Genomic DNA, 19661 nt, shown 5'->3' with positions numbered 1-19661 from the left:
TTGGTCCAAAAGGAAGCTTTGGTCCTGTTGTGGCTGTTGGGAATTGAGACAGCACTTCTCTAAGGAGCCTTGAGGCATCTCTTAGGAAGAAAGATGGACATTTGTCCTTTGCCCACTAACTGGACCACTGGGTGTGGTCCTGACTCTTACTGGGTATGACCAAATGAAAGTCCAGGCTGCCTAATAACTTCAGGAGGGGACTAACTGCCTCCCTGCTAGGCAAAAATAATTCAATTATCCTTTACAAAATAAATAGCTAAAAGCTAATCACATACTTATAATTCAAACATAATGCTGGTACCTGAAAGTGCTACATTTCATCAATCCTATCACCTCAACTTGTAGCTAAGGCCCATAGGCTTTAACTACTTTGGTGGACAGTCTGGGAACCAAAGAAAGAAAGTCTTGTCATAAAATAGTATTTCCTTTGTGGAGGGGAACAGTAGTGGGGAACTGACAAAGGAATCTAACAAGACAGAGGCCTGGTATATTTAAATATAGGTAGAATTGGAAGACTTTGAATTTTGTATGTTTTTTTCTGTATGTTTATATATTTGTAATAACAATAAAAATACTCAATTGTTCTTATGTAGTAACTATATGAAATTATTTACTGTTGTAAAGTGGCTTAACATTTGCATTTGGAAAGAACATTTTAATCTCTTTGAAATTAAAATATTAAATCATTTGTATGTTAAATGTTAAAAATGACCAAATGGGTTTAGCATCCAAACAAAAATATATCGCAGAATGTTGTACAGCAACTTGAAAGCTGTTGCCTTGTTACTGCTGTGAAAATTTATATCCTGTCATACTTGTTATGGTTTCACATAATAGGATGAGGAGAGGCTGTGCATTTCTAGCATCTATCCAGACAGAAGGAGGTAGCATATATCTTCTAACTATATAAAGTCATATATTTTTTATTTTGTCTGAAATAAAATTCCCATTTTTATCTAGAATCCTTTCTTTTTCTCAAATTGCACTCATATATAATGCCTGGCATATATTAGGCCTTCAAATACATAGATATCTGTTTGTACTATATTTTAGCATCACTATTTTTATGGGGAAGAGTCAGAAATCTGTGCATGCTCTACAAAATCAATCCAGCTTTTCTCAGACAAGCAGAGAACTGAGGAAAATCATTCAAATGTTTTGATGCAATGAACCAGATGATTTCAATTTCAACTAATTACTTCAACTCACTTCTTCACTATAGTTGGGTAGTCTAAATTTCTGTTTCAAATGTACAGCTTTTGTACAGCTTTCATATTTTTGCAAAGTTGCCTTTTTCAGTGATTTTTAAATCTTTAGTTCCCATTTCACTTCCCATTTACCATTTCAGTCTGAAACTGTAATACTGTTTCCACAGTTACAAGCCTCAAGTTAATCATGCCCCTGGGAATTGAGTTCTGCAGTGTGTACACAACCCCCTTGAGGGGGCTTGTGGGTTCCCAGCATAGACAATTGGCTCCAAATCCTGCCTCTGGGGATTCAGGCACACTGTGTGCCAGCTCACCCTGCCTGACAAACACTGCTGGTGAGACAGAGGTTACTCATCACCATTTGAGAAAACTAAGGAATCCATCTTTGGCCTTGCAAGGGAAGGGTAGTAGACAGAGTCTCCAATACAGTGTCTCATCTTTAATGGCAGCTTCTGTAGTCTGGCAGAGATGAAAACAGGCCATGGATGAAAGGAAGCCTCTGTTTCTCAGGATGACCAGGTGTACTGAGTTTTTCTAGTCTCCCAGGTATGCCAGGTAGATGCGTATATTGTGCTTAACAGTATAATGCTACTTTCCTGATCACTGCATTTCCAAATCCTACTTGTCCTTTAAGGTTGGCTTCAAGTCTTACTTTCTGCATTAAAACATTCTGTTATATAATGGATGCATGTTTAGGCTATTAAAAATACAGAAAATAATGTAGCAAACACTTGTGTATTATTAGATGCTTTTTATTTAATAAAAACATATTACTCTCTAGAAGAAGATAACATTCTGTTAAGAGAGAAGCCACTTTCTTCAGGTCTAGTAGGAATTGCTTTCTGTGACATGCTGAGAAATTAACCTGGAACAGAAAGATCTATTTCAAATTGTGTCTGGATTCATGTACCTCTTTTATTTTTGCCTCACCAAGACTTTACCACTGCCTTTACCCATGATATGCTCCATCTGCCAAGCCACCTCTGGAATAGAATTATGCTTCTAATGGACCTTCCCAGCCTCCCAAACAGCTCTCCAACCAGGAATGAACACCCAGAGAACCAGTTGAACTTCCTATTTGTATTGACTCAGAGCCTAAAAGAAAACAGAAGAAAATGTGCAAAATTACTAAGGTTCTTGGTCAATTCTCTGGCTACAAGTTAGCAGCTTCTTTCCTCCGAATTCTGACTTTCTCCTCGTTAAAGGTGGAATTACATCCCACCTCACCACCACCCCAGAATTCATATGTTGAAGTTCTAGCCTTCCAGTACCTAAGAATGTGACCTTATTTGAAAATAAGGTTGTTGTAGGTGTAACAAAAGTTAACAAGAGGTCTTATTGGAGTAGGGTGGGCTCCTAATCCAATATAAGGAGGCCCTTATAAAAAGGGAAAATTTGGACACAGACACTCAGAGGGAAGACGATGTGAAGACACAGGGAGGAGAAAGCCAAGTGATGACAGATGCAAAGATTAGAGTGATATATCTGTAAGCCAAGGAATCCCAAGGATTGCTGGCAAACACCAGAAGCTAGAAGAAGCAAGGAAGGATTCTCCCCCTACAAATTTAAGAGGGAACATGGCCCCACTGACACTTTGATTCAGACTTCCAGCCTCTAGTACGACAAGACAAGAAATTTCTGTTGTTTTAAGCTTTAAAAAAAAAAAGTAAGATAAATTTTAAGAAATTTTAAAGTGTTACTGATTGTGTTTGATATAGCTTTCTATATACTCCAACATCATTCTTATTTCTCCTACCCAGAAGCAAATTGTTGCCTATTACTGGGCTCTCTTAGGTAGTTTTTTTCAATGATTCTGCCCTTTTCTGGATCTTAATTTTTCACAAGGAGTCCAGTTAACCTAAATTAACCAAATCTTAGGGCCCCTGCCTCCATGCAAGCATTGAGAGACCCTAAGGTGGAAATGCAGGCTGGAGCTTTAGCTGGGCCCATCATCTTGACTGGGAACCCTATACCTCTTTTGACTTTCCAAATTCTCTCTGATTCCTATAGCATTGAGCATTTAATCCAGTTTCCAATCACTTATTTATTACCTACTTGCAGGTACAAAATAGAGGATATACTTGCAGGTAAAAAATAGAGGATATATTATGGTATTTCCTTATGAGACTATAAATCCTTGAAACAGTATTAATCTCTTTTTAAAGCAAGCTGAGGGAAGTTCCCCCAAAGAGTTCCTACTCTATAGGAGATTGCACATGTAAACCAATCTCGTTATTAGAGAAGCGTGTACTCAGAAGTATGCCTAGCTTTACAGAACAGGTGATGTTGCAGCCATTCAACAGTTATTGATAGCCTACTATGTTCAAATTAGTGAATTAAGTATTATAAGAATAAAAGAAATGCATAAAGATTTGGTTTCCCTACCTTGAGTATCTCTCAAATGATTAATGATGCATTTTTGAAAATACATACAGTAAACTACTTCATGGTTTCAGTATAGTAATCATGCTGGGGCTTCAATGAGGGTTATTATTACTATTATGATAATTATGATATTATCATAATTTGATTTTATTTTAGGAATTCTTTAATATTTAGATTTTTTCCTAAGCAAACCTGAAAGCTGAGTGTTTGCCCAAACAACTGAATAAGAATTGTTTATCTTAGACCAAATCATCAGTACCACTGGCATTTTTACCAGAGTTTGAAAATGTATTCTTGCACCTCATTCTTTTGCCTTGCACTGGCAGCAAATCACTATGTATAGAAACTGCCAAGACAGGCCTTATGGAACTTACACAGCATCTTTCTCTCTGTGACTTGTATGAACACAAATTGAAGATGGATAACTGAAATACACTTGGCCACAGATTCCATTCTGTCATCTGGAACTAAACTAAAGCAAAATTATTCAAGGCACGTTTCAATGAAATTCTTTATGAATTGACCATTAATTTGTGCTTTGTATTATAACTAGACAAATTGCATTATTATATAATATACCATCCTTTAAAAAAATCAACTTTTATTTTAGATTCAGGGGGTACATGTGCAGGTTTGCGACATGGGAACACTGTATCATAACACTGAGATTTAGAGTGCAGATGATCCCATCACCCAGGCAGTGAGCACAGCACACATTAAGCAGTCCCTCACCCCCTTCCCTCCCTCTCTCCTCTAGCAGTCTCCAGTGTCCATTGCTCTCATCTTTACGTCCATGGGTACTCAATGTTCAGCTCCCACTTATAAGTGAGAACATGCAGTATATGGTTTCCTGTTCCTGCATTACTTTGCTTGGGATAATGGTGTCTGGCTGCAACCATGTGCTGCAAAGGACATAATTTCATTCTTTTTATGGCTGCATAATGTTCCATGGTGTATATAATACATCTTTTTATTTTTATTTTTATTTATTTTATTTTATTATTATTATACTTTAAGTTTTAGGGTACATGTGCACATTGTGCAGGTTAGTTACATATGTATACATGTGCCATGCTGGTGTGCTGCACCCATTGACTCATCATTTAGCATTAGGTATATCTCCTAAAGCTATACCTCCCCCCTCCCCCCACCCCACAACAGTCCCCAGAGTGTGATGTTCCCCTTCCTGTGTCCATGCATTCTCATTGTTCAATTCCCACCTATGAGTGAGAATATGCGGTGTTTGGTTTTTTGTTCTTGTGATAGTTTACTGAGAATGATGATTTCCAATTTCATCCATGTCCCTACAAAGGACATGAACTCATCATTTTTTATGGCTGCATAGTATTCCGTGGTGTATACGTGCCACATTTTCTTAATCCAGTCTATCATTGTTGGACATTTGGGTGGTTCCAAGTCTTTGCTATTGTGAATTGTGCTGCAATAAACCTATGTGTGCATGTGTCTTTATAGCAGCATGATTTATAGTCCTTTGGGTATATACCCAGTAATGGGATGGCTGGGTCAAATGGTATTTCTAGTTCTAGATCCCTGAGGAATCGCCACACTGACTTCCACAATGGTTGAACTAGTTTACAGTCCCACCAACAGTATAAAAGTGTTCCTATTTCTCCACATCCTCTCCAGCACCTGTTGTTTCCTGACTTTTTAATGATCGCCATTCTAACTGGTGTGAGATGGTATCTCATTGTGGTTTTGATTTGCATTTCTCTGATGGCCAGTGATGGTGAGCATTTTTTCATGTGTGTTTTGGCTGCATAAATGTCTTCTTTCGAGAAGTGTCTGTTCATATCCTTCGCCCACTTTTTGATGGGGTTGTTTGTTTTTTTCTTGTAAATTTGTTTGAGTTCATTGTAGATTCTGGATATTAGCCCTTTGTCAGATGAGTAGGTTGCGAAAATTTTCTCCCATTTTGTAGGTTGCCGGTTCACTCTGATGGTAGTTTCTTTTGCTGTGCAGAAGCTCTTTAGTTTAATTAGATCCCATTTGTCAATTTTGGCTTTTGTTGCCATTGCTTTTGGTGTTTTAGACATGAAGTCCCTGCCCATGCCTATGTCCTGAATGGCAATGCCTAGGTTTTCTTCTAGGGTTTTTATGGTTTTAGGTCTAATATTTAAGTCTTTATTCCATCTTGAATTAATTTTTGTATATGGTGTAAGGAAGGGATCCAGTTTCAGCTTTCTACATATGGCTAGCCAGTTTTCCCAGCACCATTTATTAAATAGGGAATCCTTTCCCCATTGCTTGTTTTTGTCAGGTTTGTCAAAGATCAGATAGTTGTAGATATGCGGCGTTATTTCTGAGGGCTCTGTTGTGTTCCATTGATCTATATCTCTGTTTTGGTACCAGTACCATGCTGTTTTGGTTACTGTAGCCTTGTAGTATAGTTTGAAGTCAAGTAGCATGATGCCTCCAACTTTGTTCTTTTGGCTTAGGATTGACTTGGCGATGCGGGCTCTTTTTTGGTTCCATATGAACTTTAAAGTAGTTTTTTCCAATTCTGTGAAGAAAGTCATTGGTAGCTTGATGGGGATGGCATTGAATCCATAAATTACCTTGGGCAGTTGGCCATTTTCACGATATTGATTCTTCCTACCCATGAGCATGAAATGTTCTTCCATTTGTTTGTATCCTCTTTTATTTCATTGAGCAGTGGTTTGTAGTTCTCCTTGAAGAAGTCCTTCACGTCCCTTGTAAGTTGGATTCCTAAGTATTTTATATTCTTTGAAGCAATTGTGAATGGGAGTTCACTCATGATTTGGCTCTCTGTTTGTCTGTTATTGGTGTATAAGAATGCTTGTGATTTTTGTACATTGATTTTGTATCCTGAGACGTTGCTGAAGTTGCTTATCAGCTTAAGGAGATTTTGGGCTGAGACAATGGGGTTTTCTAGATATACAATCATGTCATCTGCAAACAGGGACAATTTGACTTCCTCTTTTCCTAATTGAATACCCTTTCTTTCCTTCTCCTGCCTAATTGCCCTGGCCAGAACTTCCAACACTATGTTGAATAGGAGTGGTGAGAGAGGGCATCCCTGTCTTGTGCCAGTTTTCAAAGGGAATGCTTCCAGTTTTTGCCCATTCAGTATGATATTGGCTGTGGGTTTGTCATAGATAGCTCTTATTATTTTGAGATACGTCCCATCAATACCTAATTCATTGAGAGTTTTTAGCATGAAGGGTTGTTGAATTTTGTCAAAGGCTTTTTCTGCATCTGTTGAGATAATCATGTGGTTTTTGTCTTTGGCTCTGTTTATATGCTGGATTACATTTATTGATTTGCGTATATTGAACCAGCCTTGCATCCCAGGGATGAAGCCCACTTCATCATGGTGGATAAGCTTTTTGATGTGCTGCTGGATTCGGTTTGCCAGTATTTTATTGAAGATTTTTGCATCAATGTTCATCAAGGATATTGGTCTAAAATTCTCTTTTTTTGTTGTATCTCTGCCCGGCTTTGGTATCAGGATGATGCTGGCCTCATAAAACGAGTTAGGGAGGATTCCCTCTTTTTCTATTGATTGGAATAGTTTCAGAAGGAATGGTACCAGTTCCTCCTTGTACCTCTGGTAGAATTCGGCTATGAATCCATCTGGTCCTGGACTCTTTTTGGTTGGTAAGTTATTGATTATTGCCACAATTTCAGATCCTATTATTGGTCTATTCAGAGATTCAACTTCTTCCTGGTTTAGTCTTGGGAAAGTGCATGTGTCGAGGAATGTATCCATTTCTTCTAGATTTTCTAGTTTATTTGCGTAGAGGTGTTTGTAGTATTCTCTGATGGTAGTTTGTATTTCTGTGGGATCGATGGTGATATCCCCTTTATTATTTTTTATTGCGTCTATTTGATTCTTCTCTCTTTTGCTTTATTAGTCTTGCTAGCGGTCTATCAATTTTGTTGATCCTTTCAAAAAACCAGCTCCTGGATTTATTAATTTTTTGAAGGGTTTTTTGTGTCTCTATTTCCTTCAGTTCTGCTCTGATTTTAGTTATTTCTTGCCTTCTGCTAGCTTTTGAATGTGTTTGCTCTTGCTTTTCTAGTTCTTTTAATTGTGATGTTAGGGTGTCAGTTTTGGATCTTTCCTGCTTTCTCTTGTGGGCATTTAGTGGTATAAATTTCCCTCTACACACTGCTTTGAATGTGTCCCAGAGATTCTGGCATGTCGTGTCTTTGTTCTCATTGGTTTCAAAGAACATCTTTATTTCTGCCTTCATTTCGGTATGTACCCAGTAGTCATTCAGGAGCAGGTTGTTCAGTTTCCATGTAGTTGAGTGGTTTTGAGTGAGTTTCTTAATCCTGAGTTCTACTTTCATTGCACTGTGGTCTGAGAGACAATTGTTATAATTTCTATTCTTTTACATTTGCTGAGGAGAGCTTTACTTCCAACTATGTGGTCAATTTTGGAATAGGTATGGTGTGGTGCTGAAAAAAATGTATATTCTGTTGATTTGGGATGGAGAATTCTGTAGATGTGTATTAGGTCCGCTTGGTGCAGAGCTGAGTTCAATTCCTGGGTATCCTTGTTAACTTTCTATCTCGTTGATCTGTCTAATGTTGACAGTGGGGTGTTAAAGTCTCCCATTATTATTGTGTGGGAGTCTAAGTCTCTTTGTAGGTCACTCAGGACTTGCTTTATGAATCTGGGTGCTCCTGTATTGGGTGCATATATATTTAGGATAGTTAGCTCTTCTTGTTGAATTGATCCCTTTACCATTATGTAATGGCCTTCTTTGTCTCTTTTGATCTTTGTTGGTTTAAAGTCTGTTTTATCAGAGACTAGGATTGCAACCCCTGTAATTTTTTGTTTTCCATTTGCTTGGTAGATCTTCCTCCATCCCTTTATTTTGAGCCTATGTGTGTCTCTGCACGTGAGATGGGTTTCCTGAATACAGCACACTGATGGGTCTTGACTCTTTATCCAATTTCCCAGTCTGTGTCTTTTAATTGGAGCATTTAGTCCATTTACATTTAAAGTTAATATTGTTATGTGTGAATTTGATCCTGTCATTATGATGTTAGCTGATTACTTTGCTCGTTAGTTGATGTAGTTTCTTCCTAGTCTCAATGGTCTTTACATTTTGGCATGATTTTGCAGTGGCTGGTACCGGTTGTTCTTTTCCATGTTTAGCACTTCCTTCAGAAGTTCTTTTAGGGCAGGCCTGGTGGTGACATAATCTCTCGGCATTTGCTGGTCTGTAAAGTATTTTATTTCTCCTTCACTTATGAAGCTTAGTTTGGCTGGATATGAAATTCTGGGTTGAAAATTCTTTTCTTTAAGAATGTTGAATATTGGCCCCCACTCTCTTCTGGCTTGTAGAGTTTCTGTTGAGAGATCCGCTGTTAGTCTGATGGGCTTCCCGTTGTGGGTAACCCGACCTTTCTGTCTGGCTGCCCTTAACATTTTTTCCTTCATTTCAACTTTGGTGAATCTGACAATTATGTGTCTTGGAGTTGCTCTTCTGGAGGAGTATCTTTGTGGCATTCTCTGTATTTCCTGAATCTGAATGTTGGCCTGCCTTGCTAGATTGGGGAAGTTCTCCTGGATAATATCCTGCAGAGTGTTTTCCAACTTGGTTCCATTCTCCCCGTCACGTTCAGGTACACCAATCAGACGTAGATTTGGTCTTTTCACATAGTCCCATATTTCTTGGATGCTTTGTTCATTTCTTTTTATTCTTTTTTCTCTAAACTTCCCTTCTCACTTCATTTCATTCATGTCATCTTCCATCACTGATACCCTTTCTTCCAGTTGATCCCATCAGCTCCTGAGGCTTCTGCATTCTTCACGTAGTTCTCGAGCCTTGGCTTTCAGCTCCATCAGCTCCTTTAAGCACTTCTCTGTATTGGTTATTCTAGTTATACATTTGTCTAAATTTTTTTCAAAGTTTTCAACTTCTTTGCCTTTGGTTTGAATTTCCTCCTGTAGCTCGGAGTAGTTTCATTGTCTGAAGCCTTCTTCTCTCAACTCGTCAAAGTCATTCTCTGTCCAGCTTTGTTCCGTTGCTGGTGAGGAGCTGTGTTCCTTTGGAGGAGGAGAGGTGCTCTCTTTTTAGAGTTTCCAGTTTTTCTGCTCTGTTTTTTCCCCATCTTTGTGGTTTTATCTACTTTTGGTCTTTGATGATGGTGATGTGCACATGGGTTTTTGGTGTGGATGTCCTTTCTGTTTGTTAGTTTTCCTTCTAACAGACAGGACCCTCAGCTGCAGGTCTGTTGGAGTTTGCTAGAGGTCTACTCCAGACCCTGTTTTCCTGGGTAACAGCAGCAGTGGCTGCAGACCACAGGATGTTCGTGAACTGCAAATGCTGCTGTCTGATCGTTCCTCTGGAAGTTTTGTCTCAGAGGAGTACCCGGCTGTGTGAGGTGTCAGTCTGCCCCTACTGGGGGGGGGGGGGGTGCCTCCCAGTTAGCCTGCTCAGGGGTCAGGGGTCAGGGACCCACTTGAGGAGGCAGTCTACCCATTCTCAGATCTCCAGCTGCATGCTGGGAGAACCACTGCTCTCTTCAAAGCTGTCAGACAGGGACATTTAAGTCTGCAGAGGTTACTGCTGTCTTTTTGTTTGTCTGTGCCCTGCCCCCAGAGGTGGAGCCTACAGAGGCAGGCAGGCCTCCTTGAGCTGTGGTGGGCTCCACCCAGTTGGAGCTTCCTGGCTGCTTTGTTTACCTAAGTGAGCCTGGGCAATGGCGGGCACCCCTCCCCCAGCCTCACTGCTACCTTGCAGTTTGATCTCAGACTGCTGTGCTAGCAATCAGCAAGACTCCGTGGGCATAGGACCCTCCAAGCCATGTGAGGGATATAATCTCCTGGTGTGCCATTTTTAAGCCCGTCGGAAAAGCTCAGTATTGGGGTGGGAGTGACCCGATTTTCCAGGTGCCGTCTGTCACCCCTTTCTTTGAATAGGAAAGGGAACTCCCTGACCCCTTGCACTTCCCGAGTGAGGCAGTGCCTCACCCTGCTTCGGCTCGCGCACGGTGCACTGCACCCACTGTCCTGCGCCCACTGTCTGGCACTCCCTAGTGAGATGAACCTGGTACCTCAGATGGAAATGCAGAAATCACCCATCTTCTGCATCACTCACACTGGGAGCTGTAGACCGGAGCTGTTCCTATTTGGCCATCTTGGCTCCACCCCTATAATACATCTTTTTAACTAATACCATTTAAAATTTCACATGCAATGTTCCTATAATTTTATTTCTATCAAAAATGCAATAAAGCATTATTAGTGTAAACTTAGCAGAGTCACAGAAACTGTGGTCAGTCATGAGTCAAGAACTGAATGTCGTGAACAAAAGACTTATTAATACTATAATTTGGATTTATTTTTGTCCTTATTTTCTAGACACTGCAAATGGATGTAAACAAGCTGAACATAACCTTGCTTCGGATCTTCCGCCAAGGAGTGGCTGCAGCTTTAGGACTCTTACCCCAGCAAGTGCACATCAATCGCCTCATTGTAAGATACCCACATTTCACATTTCCAAAATTCAAGCCGTGTGTGTGGTTTTTTTAATCACTAAAGGGCTCATGCTATAGTTGTATGGCTAATGAGCCAAATCCGGCACATCATGTGTTTGCAAATAAAATTTTATGAAACAAGCTATATCCGCTCATCTACCCATTGCCCATGGTGGCTTTTATATTACAGTGGCAGAGTTCAGTAGTTGCAAAAGATTAGCTCATGAAGCCTAAACTGTTTATCATCTGGCCCTTTATAGAGGAAGTTTGTTAACTCTGTCATAGTTCAAGGCTAGGTCCTGTGGTAAGTATGAAAGAGCCCAAAACACTTGCCTTACCAACCTGACACTACTCCGAAAATATTCTCCATTAGAGTGAAAGCTTCTATATCAGGTAAGGCAGTTTCCAGACATTATTGATATACTTTCAAGTATATCAATAGAACAGTGGACATTGAATGCACAAGGCAGGGCATTTTAAATAAAGAATAAAGAACTGACCCTGAGGACTGCAGCCCAGGTGGAATGCAGGAATTGGTAGTCCAGGAAAACCAAGAGAAAACTTGAATGGGCATCTGAGTGGGTAAAGTAAAAAAAAAAAAAAAAAAAGTAAACCCAAATGATCTGTTGTATAGGGCCCAGTCTAGGCCTATATGTCAATCACCCACATCCATTATTTCCTCTCTTTCCTCGGTGTTTGGGAACCTGGATTTCATGCAACTACATGTTCCCATCTGCACTGGAAAGTGGGCGTGAGCAAAGGCCAAAAAAAAAGTAAATTCAGATCAGATGACTGTCTTTCTGTAAAAAGCTAGTCACCTCAGTTTTACGTGAAAAGGAACTTTGGGATCACTGTACAGGTTTTAAATTGCTCTTAATGTCCACTGCAATGGGAGTCTAAGCAAGGACTCCATGTTCCCCCGGCCTTAAATTGCTGTGCTTCTGCTGCATGGAGCTTAGCTTTCTATTGCACCCATCTGCATTCACTATGGAGGGAATTTGCTTTCTGTTTTGGTTTGGGGTTTATGTTTCTTTTTATTTTTTCTGTGTGTAGAGAGTGAGTTGTTTCATTTCTTCATAAAAATTTGTATTCTGTGAATCAACAATGTTCTAGAAGTAAACAAGCTTTTAAAAAGTTTTAACTCATACCACAGAAGAAGAAATACAACATTCCCCTGAATGAGTGAAGGTTACCCGGTGGCTCACGCCTGTAATCCCAGAACTTTGGGAGGCCAGGAGGGTGGATAACTGGAGGTCAGGAGTTTGAGACCAGCCTGGCCAACATGGTAAAACCCCATCTCTACTACTTAAAATACAAAAAATTGTCCGGGCATGGTGGCAGGCATCTGTAATCCCAGCTACTCAGGAGGCTGAGGCAGGAGAATCACTTGAACCCAGGAGGTGGAAGTTGCAGTGAGCAGAGATCACTCCATTGCACTCCAGCCTGGTCAACAAGAGCGAAACTCCATCTCAAAAAAAAAAAAAAAAAAAAGTCTTGGATCTAGATCTAGATTTTTTATATATATACAATATACACATATAAAAATATATATGCATCAACCTGTGCATATATATTTTGCTAAGATATATAGAGAGGTGATATAGATAACTTAGATATACTTTTATACATATTAGGTTTAATGAGCATAATAGCTGTTTGCAAGGGTGAAGGAGGGATTTGCCAGACTGAGGAAGGGATATGCTTATCATATCCTCAGAGAATGTTAGTAGCATGGTTCAAAGTAGTTATTATAATAGCTAGAGTTACAATACCTGACATAGCAAAGCATGTTGATTAGCATCATGTGTTTTGGAGACAGACAAAACCATACTTCATTTCCAGTGTGGCCATATTCCATGTATGTGAATGTGGGCAAGCCTCTTACGTTTTATTTATAAAATAGAGATAACCATAATACCTATCGCTTAGCGGTGTTTTGAGCAATAAATGAGATAAAAGATTTAAGGTAAATAGCATGTTAGGCACAACACAAGTGCTCTGTACCTACAGTAGTTGTTATTGGGTCACAAACTATTTAAATTGTTATAAACATGTTTCACATCAGTATTTAGTTATTGTCTGTTGTTCTCTGCAAACATGAAAAAACTTTTACTGGCTTGCTAGTAGTAAACTGATACTTCATTTTATACCAGCTAAAATTCTGATAAAGCACATCAAAAGAAAACTTTCTAGCATGAGAGCGCTCCATGTGTCAGAAAGAAAGCTAAGAATAATTTCCTTCTATTAGTGTGTTGTGTAAGTTGTAAAAGATAATATTATCAATCGCCATGGTTTTGTCTGCTCTGTGTGTGTGTGTGTGTGTGTGTGTGTGTGTGTGTGTGTAGGATATCAGACATTTATGGTAAGAAATTCTCTGACTCCATTTCAACTAATGAGGTAATACTAATAGGAAAAGTCTCATGACATCACTACACAAGATATGCATTTCCACCAAATGACCAATTTTAAATGTGTGACATACTTGACGTGAAGAACAGTATCAGGAAAAGGACTTCAAAGATCATCTGGCATCATCTTCTTTAGCTAGCCAAGCCTTCACATTAACACAAGTTATAAAAATAATAGAGAGAGTGGTGATGTCTAATATGTAATTTTACTATTACTTTGGACTTTATTTAATTCATTTGATTTTAAAATGCTTCTTTAAACATAATTACTCAGGGAACACCTGAACAATCTACATCAAAAAATTACAATATGGAATGGTAAATGAATCAGCATGCAAGCATGCAATGAAATATAAAATTACACATCTTGGGGGGTGGCAACTAATTGCAAGAAAGCTATTTGAAGATTTTAGACTTTGGACGGGTAACATTAAGTCTATCAGAGAATAACTAATAAATGTAATCTCCACAAAGCCTTTTAGAATTCTAGAATTCTGACTTCCTTTAATGTTTCTAAAGGACAGGTAAAAATATTTTCCAAAGTTGTTTAAAATGTCTATAACAAATACAAATATTCTGCTTTTATTAGGGAAAGAAGAACAGTATTGAACTGTTTGTGTCTCCCATAAACCGAAAAACAGGAATTTCTGATGCTCTGCCCTCTGAGGAAGTTCTTCGTTCACTTAATATCAATGTTTTGCATCAAAGTTTATCCCAGTTTGGAATTACAGAAGTCTCTCCTGAGGTATGTTGTTGCACGAAACAATTCATTTAAAAATGTGAACAGTTAGCATGCTATGGTAATTCAACCCCAAGAGGCTTTGAGATGAAAGTTGTTTATTGTATGTTATTTGATATAAAAATTTCCCTGAGTGTCAGAATTCTCTGATCTTTACATTGTATATGTTTACTTCTTAAGGAAATGCATTTTCACATTAAGGTTTTCACTTTTTGGCATTTTTCTTCTTCAAACCTTTGTGGCCTTATAACTTATTTTGACTTATCCAGTAAATTTTCTAGAAGAAAGAAGATTTAGATGTATTTTGTCAATTGATCACTTGAAACTGATATGTCAAATAAACAAAAATACATTTAAACCTTTCTTTCTCTACAGGTGCACCCCTCCCCTCATTGTCTTCATTGTCAAAATGGTCACCAGATATTCGCCTTTTCCCATAACTTTGAAATTAATTTGAAATGTGATTTTTCTTTTGCTGAAGAAACTATAGTTTTTTAAAGAACTTAAGTCTTAAGAACTATAGATGTTTCTTCATAGTATTTTCCAAATTTGTCGCTTTTAAAAAATTTCCTCTACCACCTCCACCATCTCACTCCTGAATGGATTTAATTTCCTTTCCAATTCTATTACTCCATCCCGCTTTAACAAACCTACTGAAAGGATCATCATCCTAAATACGTGTAATTCAATTCATGGAATCATGAAATTAAACTGGAGGGAATATGTGTAACACCTTGTAGATACAGAAAGTATGGCCCATAGAAATTAAGTGACTCCCTCAAGGTGACAGAACAAGAGAGGCGTAAAGCACCACCTAAGATCTAGGTGTCTTTTTTTTCTCTCTTATAGAGGCAGGGTTTTACTATGTTGCCCAGGCTGGTCTTGAATGCCTAGCCTCAAGCAATCCTCCCACCTTGGCCTCCCAAAGTGCTGGGATTACAGATGCGAGTGAGCCATCTTCCCTGTCCAAAATCTAGATGTCCTGATCCCTGGTCTATTCACCTTTACAGTAAATCACACTGCCTCTCATTTTAGTATCACGGGTGTGGTATAAAAAGCTCTGGGTGGGCATGGTGGCTTATGTTTGTAATCCTAACTACTGGGGAGGCTGAGGCAGCAGGATCACTTGCACCCAGATGGAGTTTGTATCCCAAAGCCACACGTAAAATGTGTGTGCCCCATGGGCAGGCCATTTAATCTCTGTGAGGTTGTCTGCCTTTGCATGGTATCAACCTCCCTGAGCCTTAGTTTCTTCAAATCCAAAATGGGTACAGCACTTATAAACTTGAAATATGGATTGAATTTTTAAAGTATATGCAGAAATTCTCACACAGCCTAGGTAGCAGACAAATGTAATTTGAATGCAGGATGAATTGGCACAATGAGAATATATGTCATCATTGAACCATGACTGTCACAACCACCCCCAACTGGTCTTCCTGCATTTGGTTTTGTGCCTCTCTCTGTTCTGTTTCCAAACACACCCAGTGTGTTTTCTTTCCTGCCACCAAAGTAATCTTTCTCAACATAAATTTGGCCATGCCCTCCTAATTTCGTGATTCTTCTCTGGCTTTCAAAATACTACGGAATGAAGTCTAGATTTCTTAATATGGTATATGGTCCTTTGTATGCTGGGCTTTATAATTGTTGAACAACACTTTCCTAGTTTACATTTCAGCAATTCTAAACTCGATAGATCTATGATACACCATATTCTCTCTTTCCTTCATGCTTTTGTATATGTTGTTTCATCTACATACCTTTCGTTTGGTTTTTTTTTTTTTTTTTTTTCTTAAGATGGAGTCTTGCTCTGTCTCCCAGGCTGGAGTGCAGTGGTGCATCTCGTCTCACTGCAAGCTCCGCCTCCCGAGTTCACGCCATTCTCCTGCCTCAACCTTCTGAGTAGCTGGGACTACAGGCGCCTGCCACCACACCCAGCTAATTTTTTGTATTTTTAGTAGAGATGGGATTTCACCATGCATACCTTTCATTTCTTAAGATCAGTCTACTGTGTCGCAAAGTATCCCTTGTACCTCCACAGACGAAGATGCTCCTTACCCTGTGTTCCCGTCAAGCTTAAAACAAAAACTCCTTATCCCATATTAGTCTTTAGGCTCATCTCTACACTGTGGGTTTTTTGAGAGCTTGTGACATGTCATTTGATCTGTGTCTTCATTGCCTTCATTTAGTGCCTGGCATGCAATGGGCACACAACAAAACTGAGTCAACAAATAGTCATGCTGGGCGCGTTGGCTCAAGCCTGTAATCCCAGCACTTTGGGAGGTCAAGAGAAGAGGATTGGTTGAGGCCAGGAGTTTGAGACCAACCTGAGCAACATAGCAAGACTCTGACTTTACAAAAAAAGTTAAAAATTAGCTGGGCATGGTGGTGTGTAACTGTGGTCCCAGCTACTTGGGAGGCTGAGGCAGGCGGATCACCTGAGCCCAGGAATTTAAGGTTGTAATGAGCTATGATGAGGCCACTGCACTCCAGCCTGGGTGGAGTCCCAAAACAAACAGACAACAACAACAACAACAACAAGAGCAAATAGCCAAGTACTGTGCTAGCTAATATCTAAAGCCAGAAAAATAAATAAACAAGAAAACAAACAATAAATGATGCTTGTTCTCAATGAATTTATGCACTAATAGGGCAAATACGACACAAACAGATAATAAGAATATAGTTCTATAAATAAAGTTGCTACACTGTGCCATGGGAGCCTTGGAGAAGAGACCCCTTATGCTTTAGAGAGGCCAGAGGAGAGGGTCAGGAGGAGGTGAACCACCAGGCCCCTCCCAGCCTTGCCCACGTCTGAATCTGAAGCAGTTCCACTTGTGCACAAAGCCAAACCCCATTCCCACAGTCAAGGCCCTTCACGGACTGACTGGTACACATCTTGCCTAGGACAATTCTTTAAATTTTAGAAAGACCGTTGGATAAATGTATCCTGCTTCCCATAAGCTTTTAGAGAATCATATAAACGGCCTTCCCTGTTGCTTTATTCTCAGTTTAAAAGCCATTCTGAAGGCTTTAAGAATAGAGCAACTTACTGAGTCACTCAGATTTGCAAACCAAAAGAAGCTCCCTATACAAAAAGAGCTGCCTTTAAAGCAAGTACCTGGGCATCCTCCAATATACCCCAGTCCAGTGAAGGTGAGGTACTTAGCTTAATGGCCTCTCACAGAGCTACTAGCTCACAATAGACTACATTTGAATAAGGAAACTGTATTTGATGATAAATGTGATAGATTCTCATAAAATTGTTGGAATCTAGAAATCTAGAATTTAGAAAATATGCATTACAGAAGATGAGGAAGTATTTGAATCAGATATAAGGAGCATATCATGAAGGACAGAAGGATTATTTGAACCTTTTGTTTGAGTACTCCTAGAAGGGGCCAGGCATTACCCTTTGACCTTTGACCAGAATCTCTAAATGCAGAAACAGGGAAAAGCTGTCTGTAGTGAGCAGGCACCCCAGTGGGGAGGTGCTTGGTATAGATACAACCTAAAGAAGCCCTGCAAAAATATTGATTGATAGTAGCTTAAAACTGGTAAATGCTATTCTGTGAGTTTTCTTACAACTTTATTCATTTTTTCTGTGGTTAATCTTTTATAACAACTTATACCTTAACCCATTTTTTCACATTTTAATCTTAAAATTATAACATGTTATGGCAACATATTCATTAACAGAAAAAAAGGATCACTGGTATTTTGGCTTTTCATCCTTTGCATGAATTATAGAACATCGTGAATGGTGTCTCAAAGCATCTATTCCTAAACTTACGTTAATTACTTTCATGGAAGGATATGGCTTTTTATTGTTTTTTCATATGCTTGATTTTTTAAATTGAAAATGACTCTTGAGAAACAAAAGAAAACCAACTAGAAAACTGTTTTTGTTTAGTCATTTGTTTTCATTTGTAATCTGTTTCTTAAAGGAAAAGACATTATTTCTTTTATATATTTGTATATGATACCTAGAACATTATAGGCACTCATACAGATAAAACTAGACCTCCTCTTGCCTAATAAGTAAAATCCCAGGAAAATAAAATTAAATGTTTTTACAAAATGAATTAAATACCTATTAAAACGGTAAGTTCTGTGTTGACATTTTTAAAAATTATTCAGGAATTTTGTTGTTCAATTGCAAATTACTCCAGTTTCCAAATCTTATATTTCAAAGGAGAAAGTGACCTTCTTTAAATAAAAGTCCAATGTGCTAACTGATACCTTCATGAAATATTTACAAAGAAAAAAAGCCATTACATACAAATGTAAACAATAATGTGTGAGTTTAATGATTATTCCTTCAAACTAGGAACACTAGCAGGTAGTCTAGTCTAAATTAGTGTAGACCTAGCCATACAGTGCTGAGGAGACATACAATCAATATTAACCTGTATTCGACCATTCAGAACAATTGCTCACGTTGCGCACAGTACAGTGGAAGCTTGGCATTTATCCAACAAAGCCATATTGTTATAGGATACATCTCATTTATCTGCCAAGTCAATCAAATTAACCAGATACTTTGTAACATTTGCACTTCGTTCTTATTCTGTGTACTTCCTCTCTCTTAAAGAGGTGTATCTCCTAGATCCTCTGTATCTCTGAATCATCTCTCCTAGCATTTGGGATCTCCTTCTGCATCTGAGATCAGAATTGATTAAAATATTTAAAAAGAAAGGACAAAAGAAAGAAGAATGAGCTATAGTGCATCAAATTATTAAACAGGATATAGAGAAGCCATTGTTAACTATACAGAAAACTGACCAAATTTTAAATAATAGAACAAAACCCATCAGCTTCTTTCACTGCAACTAAGTTAAAGGGCAAAGAAATGTAGCTATGAAATAATAAAACATAAAGATGATATAGTGGCATTGGCTTGACCCAACAACAGAGCCTCTGAATTATTCAACTCTCGGCCACCTGACAAAATATAAAAAGCATGGGGTTAACCCTATGCAAAGGTTAGATTGAAGATTCTTGTGAATTATAGTCTTTTGATTTGTGAGCTCTTAACTACAAACTTGTCCATTTATTACCCTGCCCTTATCAAGTTTTTTTAGATCTCTGTACAAATATAGTAGTGTTCAGCAGGAGTAGCATGACTCAGAAAGAAATCTATTTACCAAGAAAGTGCAGTGACTAAGTTCTAGGAGTTTAAAACGTGTCTTTCTAACTGGGAGTGGGGGATGGGAGGGTGGGAGTTAATTCTTTCATCATTACTGCTTCAGTTAAAAAAGAAAACAAAACAGGTTTGTCTTAAGCAGAAAGGAACATGTTGATATTCTAGGAGTTGTAGAACTACAGCAAGAAAAAAAAAAATGAACCAAATCGGGTTAGGAACACAAAATCTCTTTCCACCCACCTAACCACCCCTTTTTATCCAAATTTTACATGGGCTTAAGCTCAACTCCTTATACT

General features: G+C 38.7%; 1 protein-coding gene across 5 annotated transcripts in view; it reads left to right on the top strand.

Annotated features, from left to right (window-relative positions):
* PTPRR (protein tyrosine phosphatase receptor type R) overlaps window positions 1-19661 on the top strand; it is a 283034-nt gene that overhangs the window by 145095 nt on the left and 118278 nt on the right. For all 5 annotated transcript variants that reach the window (XR_010148362.1, XM_509221.8, XM_054663404.2 and 2 more), the window contains 2 exons: window positions 10957-11070; window positions 14070-14225. Coding sequence is in view for 4 of the 5 variants with exons in the window: in XM_509221.8 (XP_509221.2) it covers window positions 10957-11070; window positions 14070-14225 (270 nt within the window). In the remaining variant the exon portion in view is untranslated. The remainder of the gene's footprint in view (window positions 1-10956; window positions 11071-14069; window positions 14226-19661) is intronic.

This window comes from Pan troglodytes, chromosome 10 (assembly GCF_028858775.2).
Source record: "Pan troglodytes isolate AG18354 chromosome 10, NHGRI_mPanTro3-v2.0_pri, whole genome shotgun sequence".
Taxonomy (NCBI): Eukaryota; Metazoa; Chordata; class Mammalia; order Primates; family Hominidae; genus Pan; species Pan troglodytes.
Note: the sequence above shows the minus strand (reverse complement) of the source record. Positions and strands in the feature narration are given on the sequence as shown.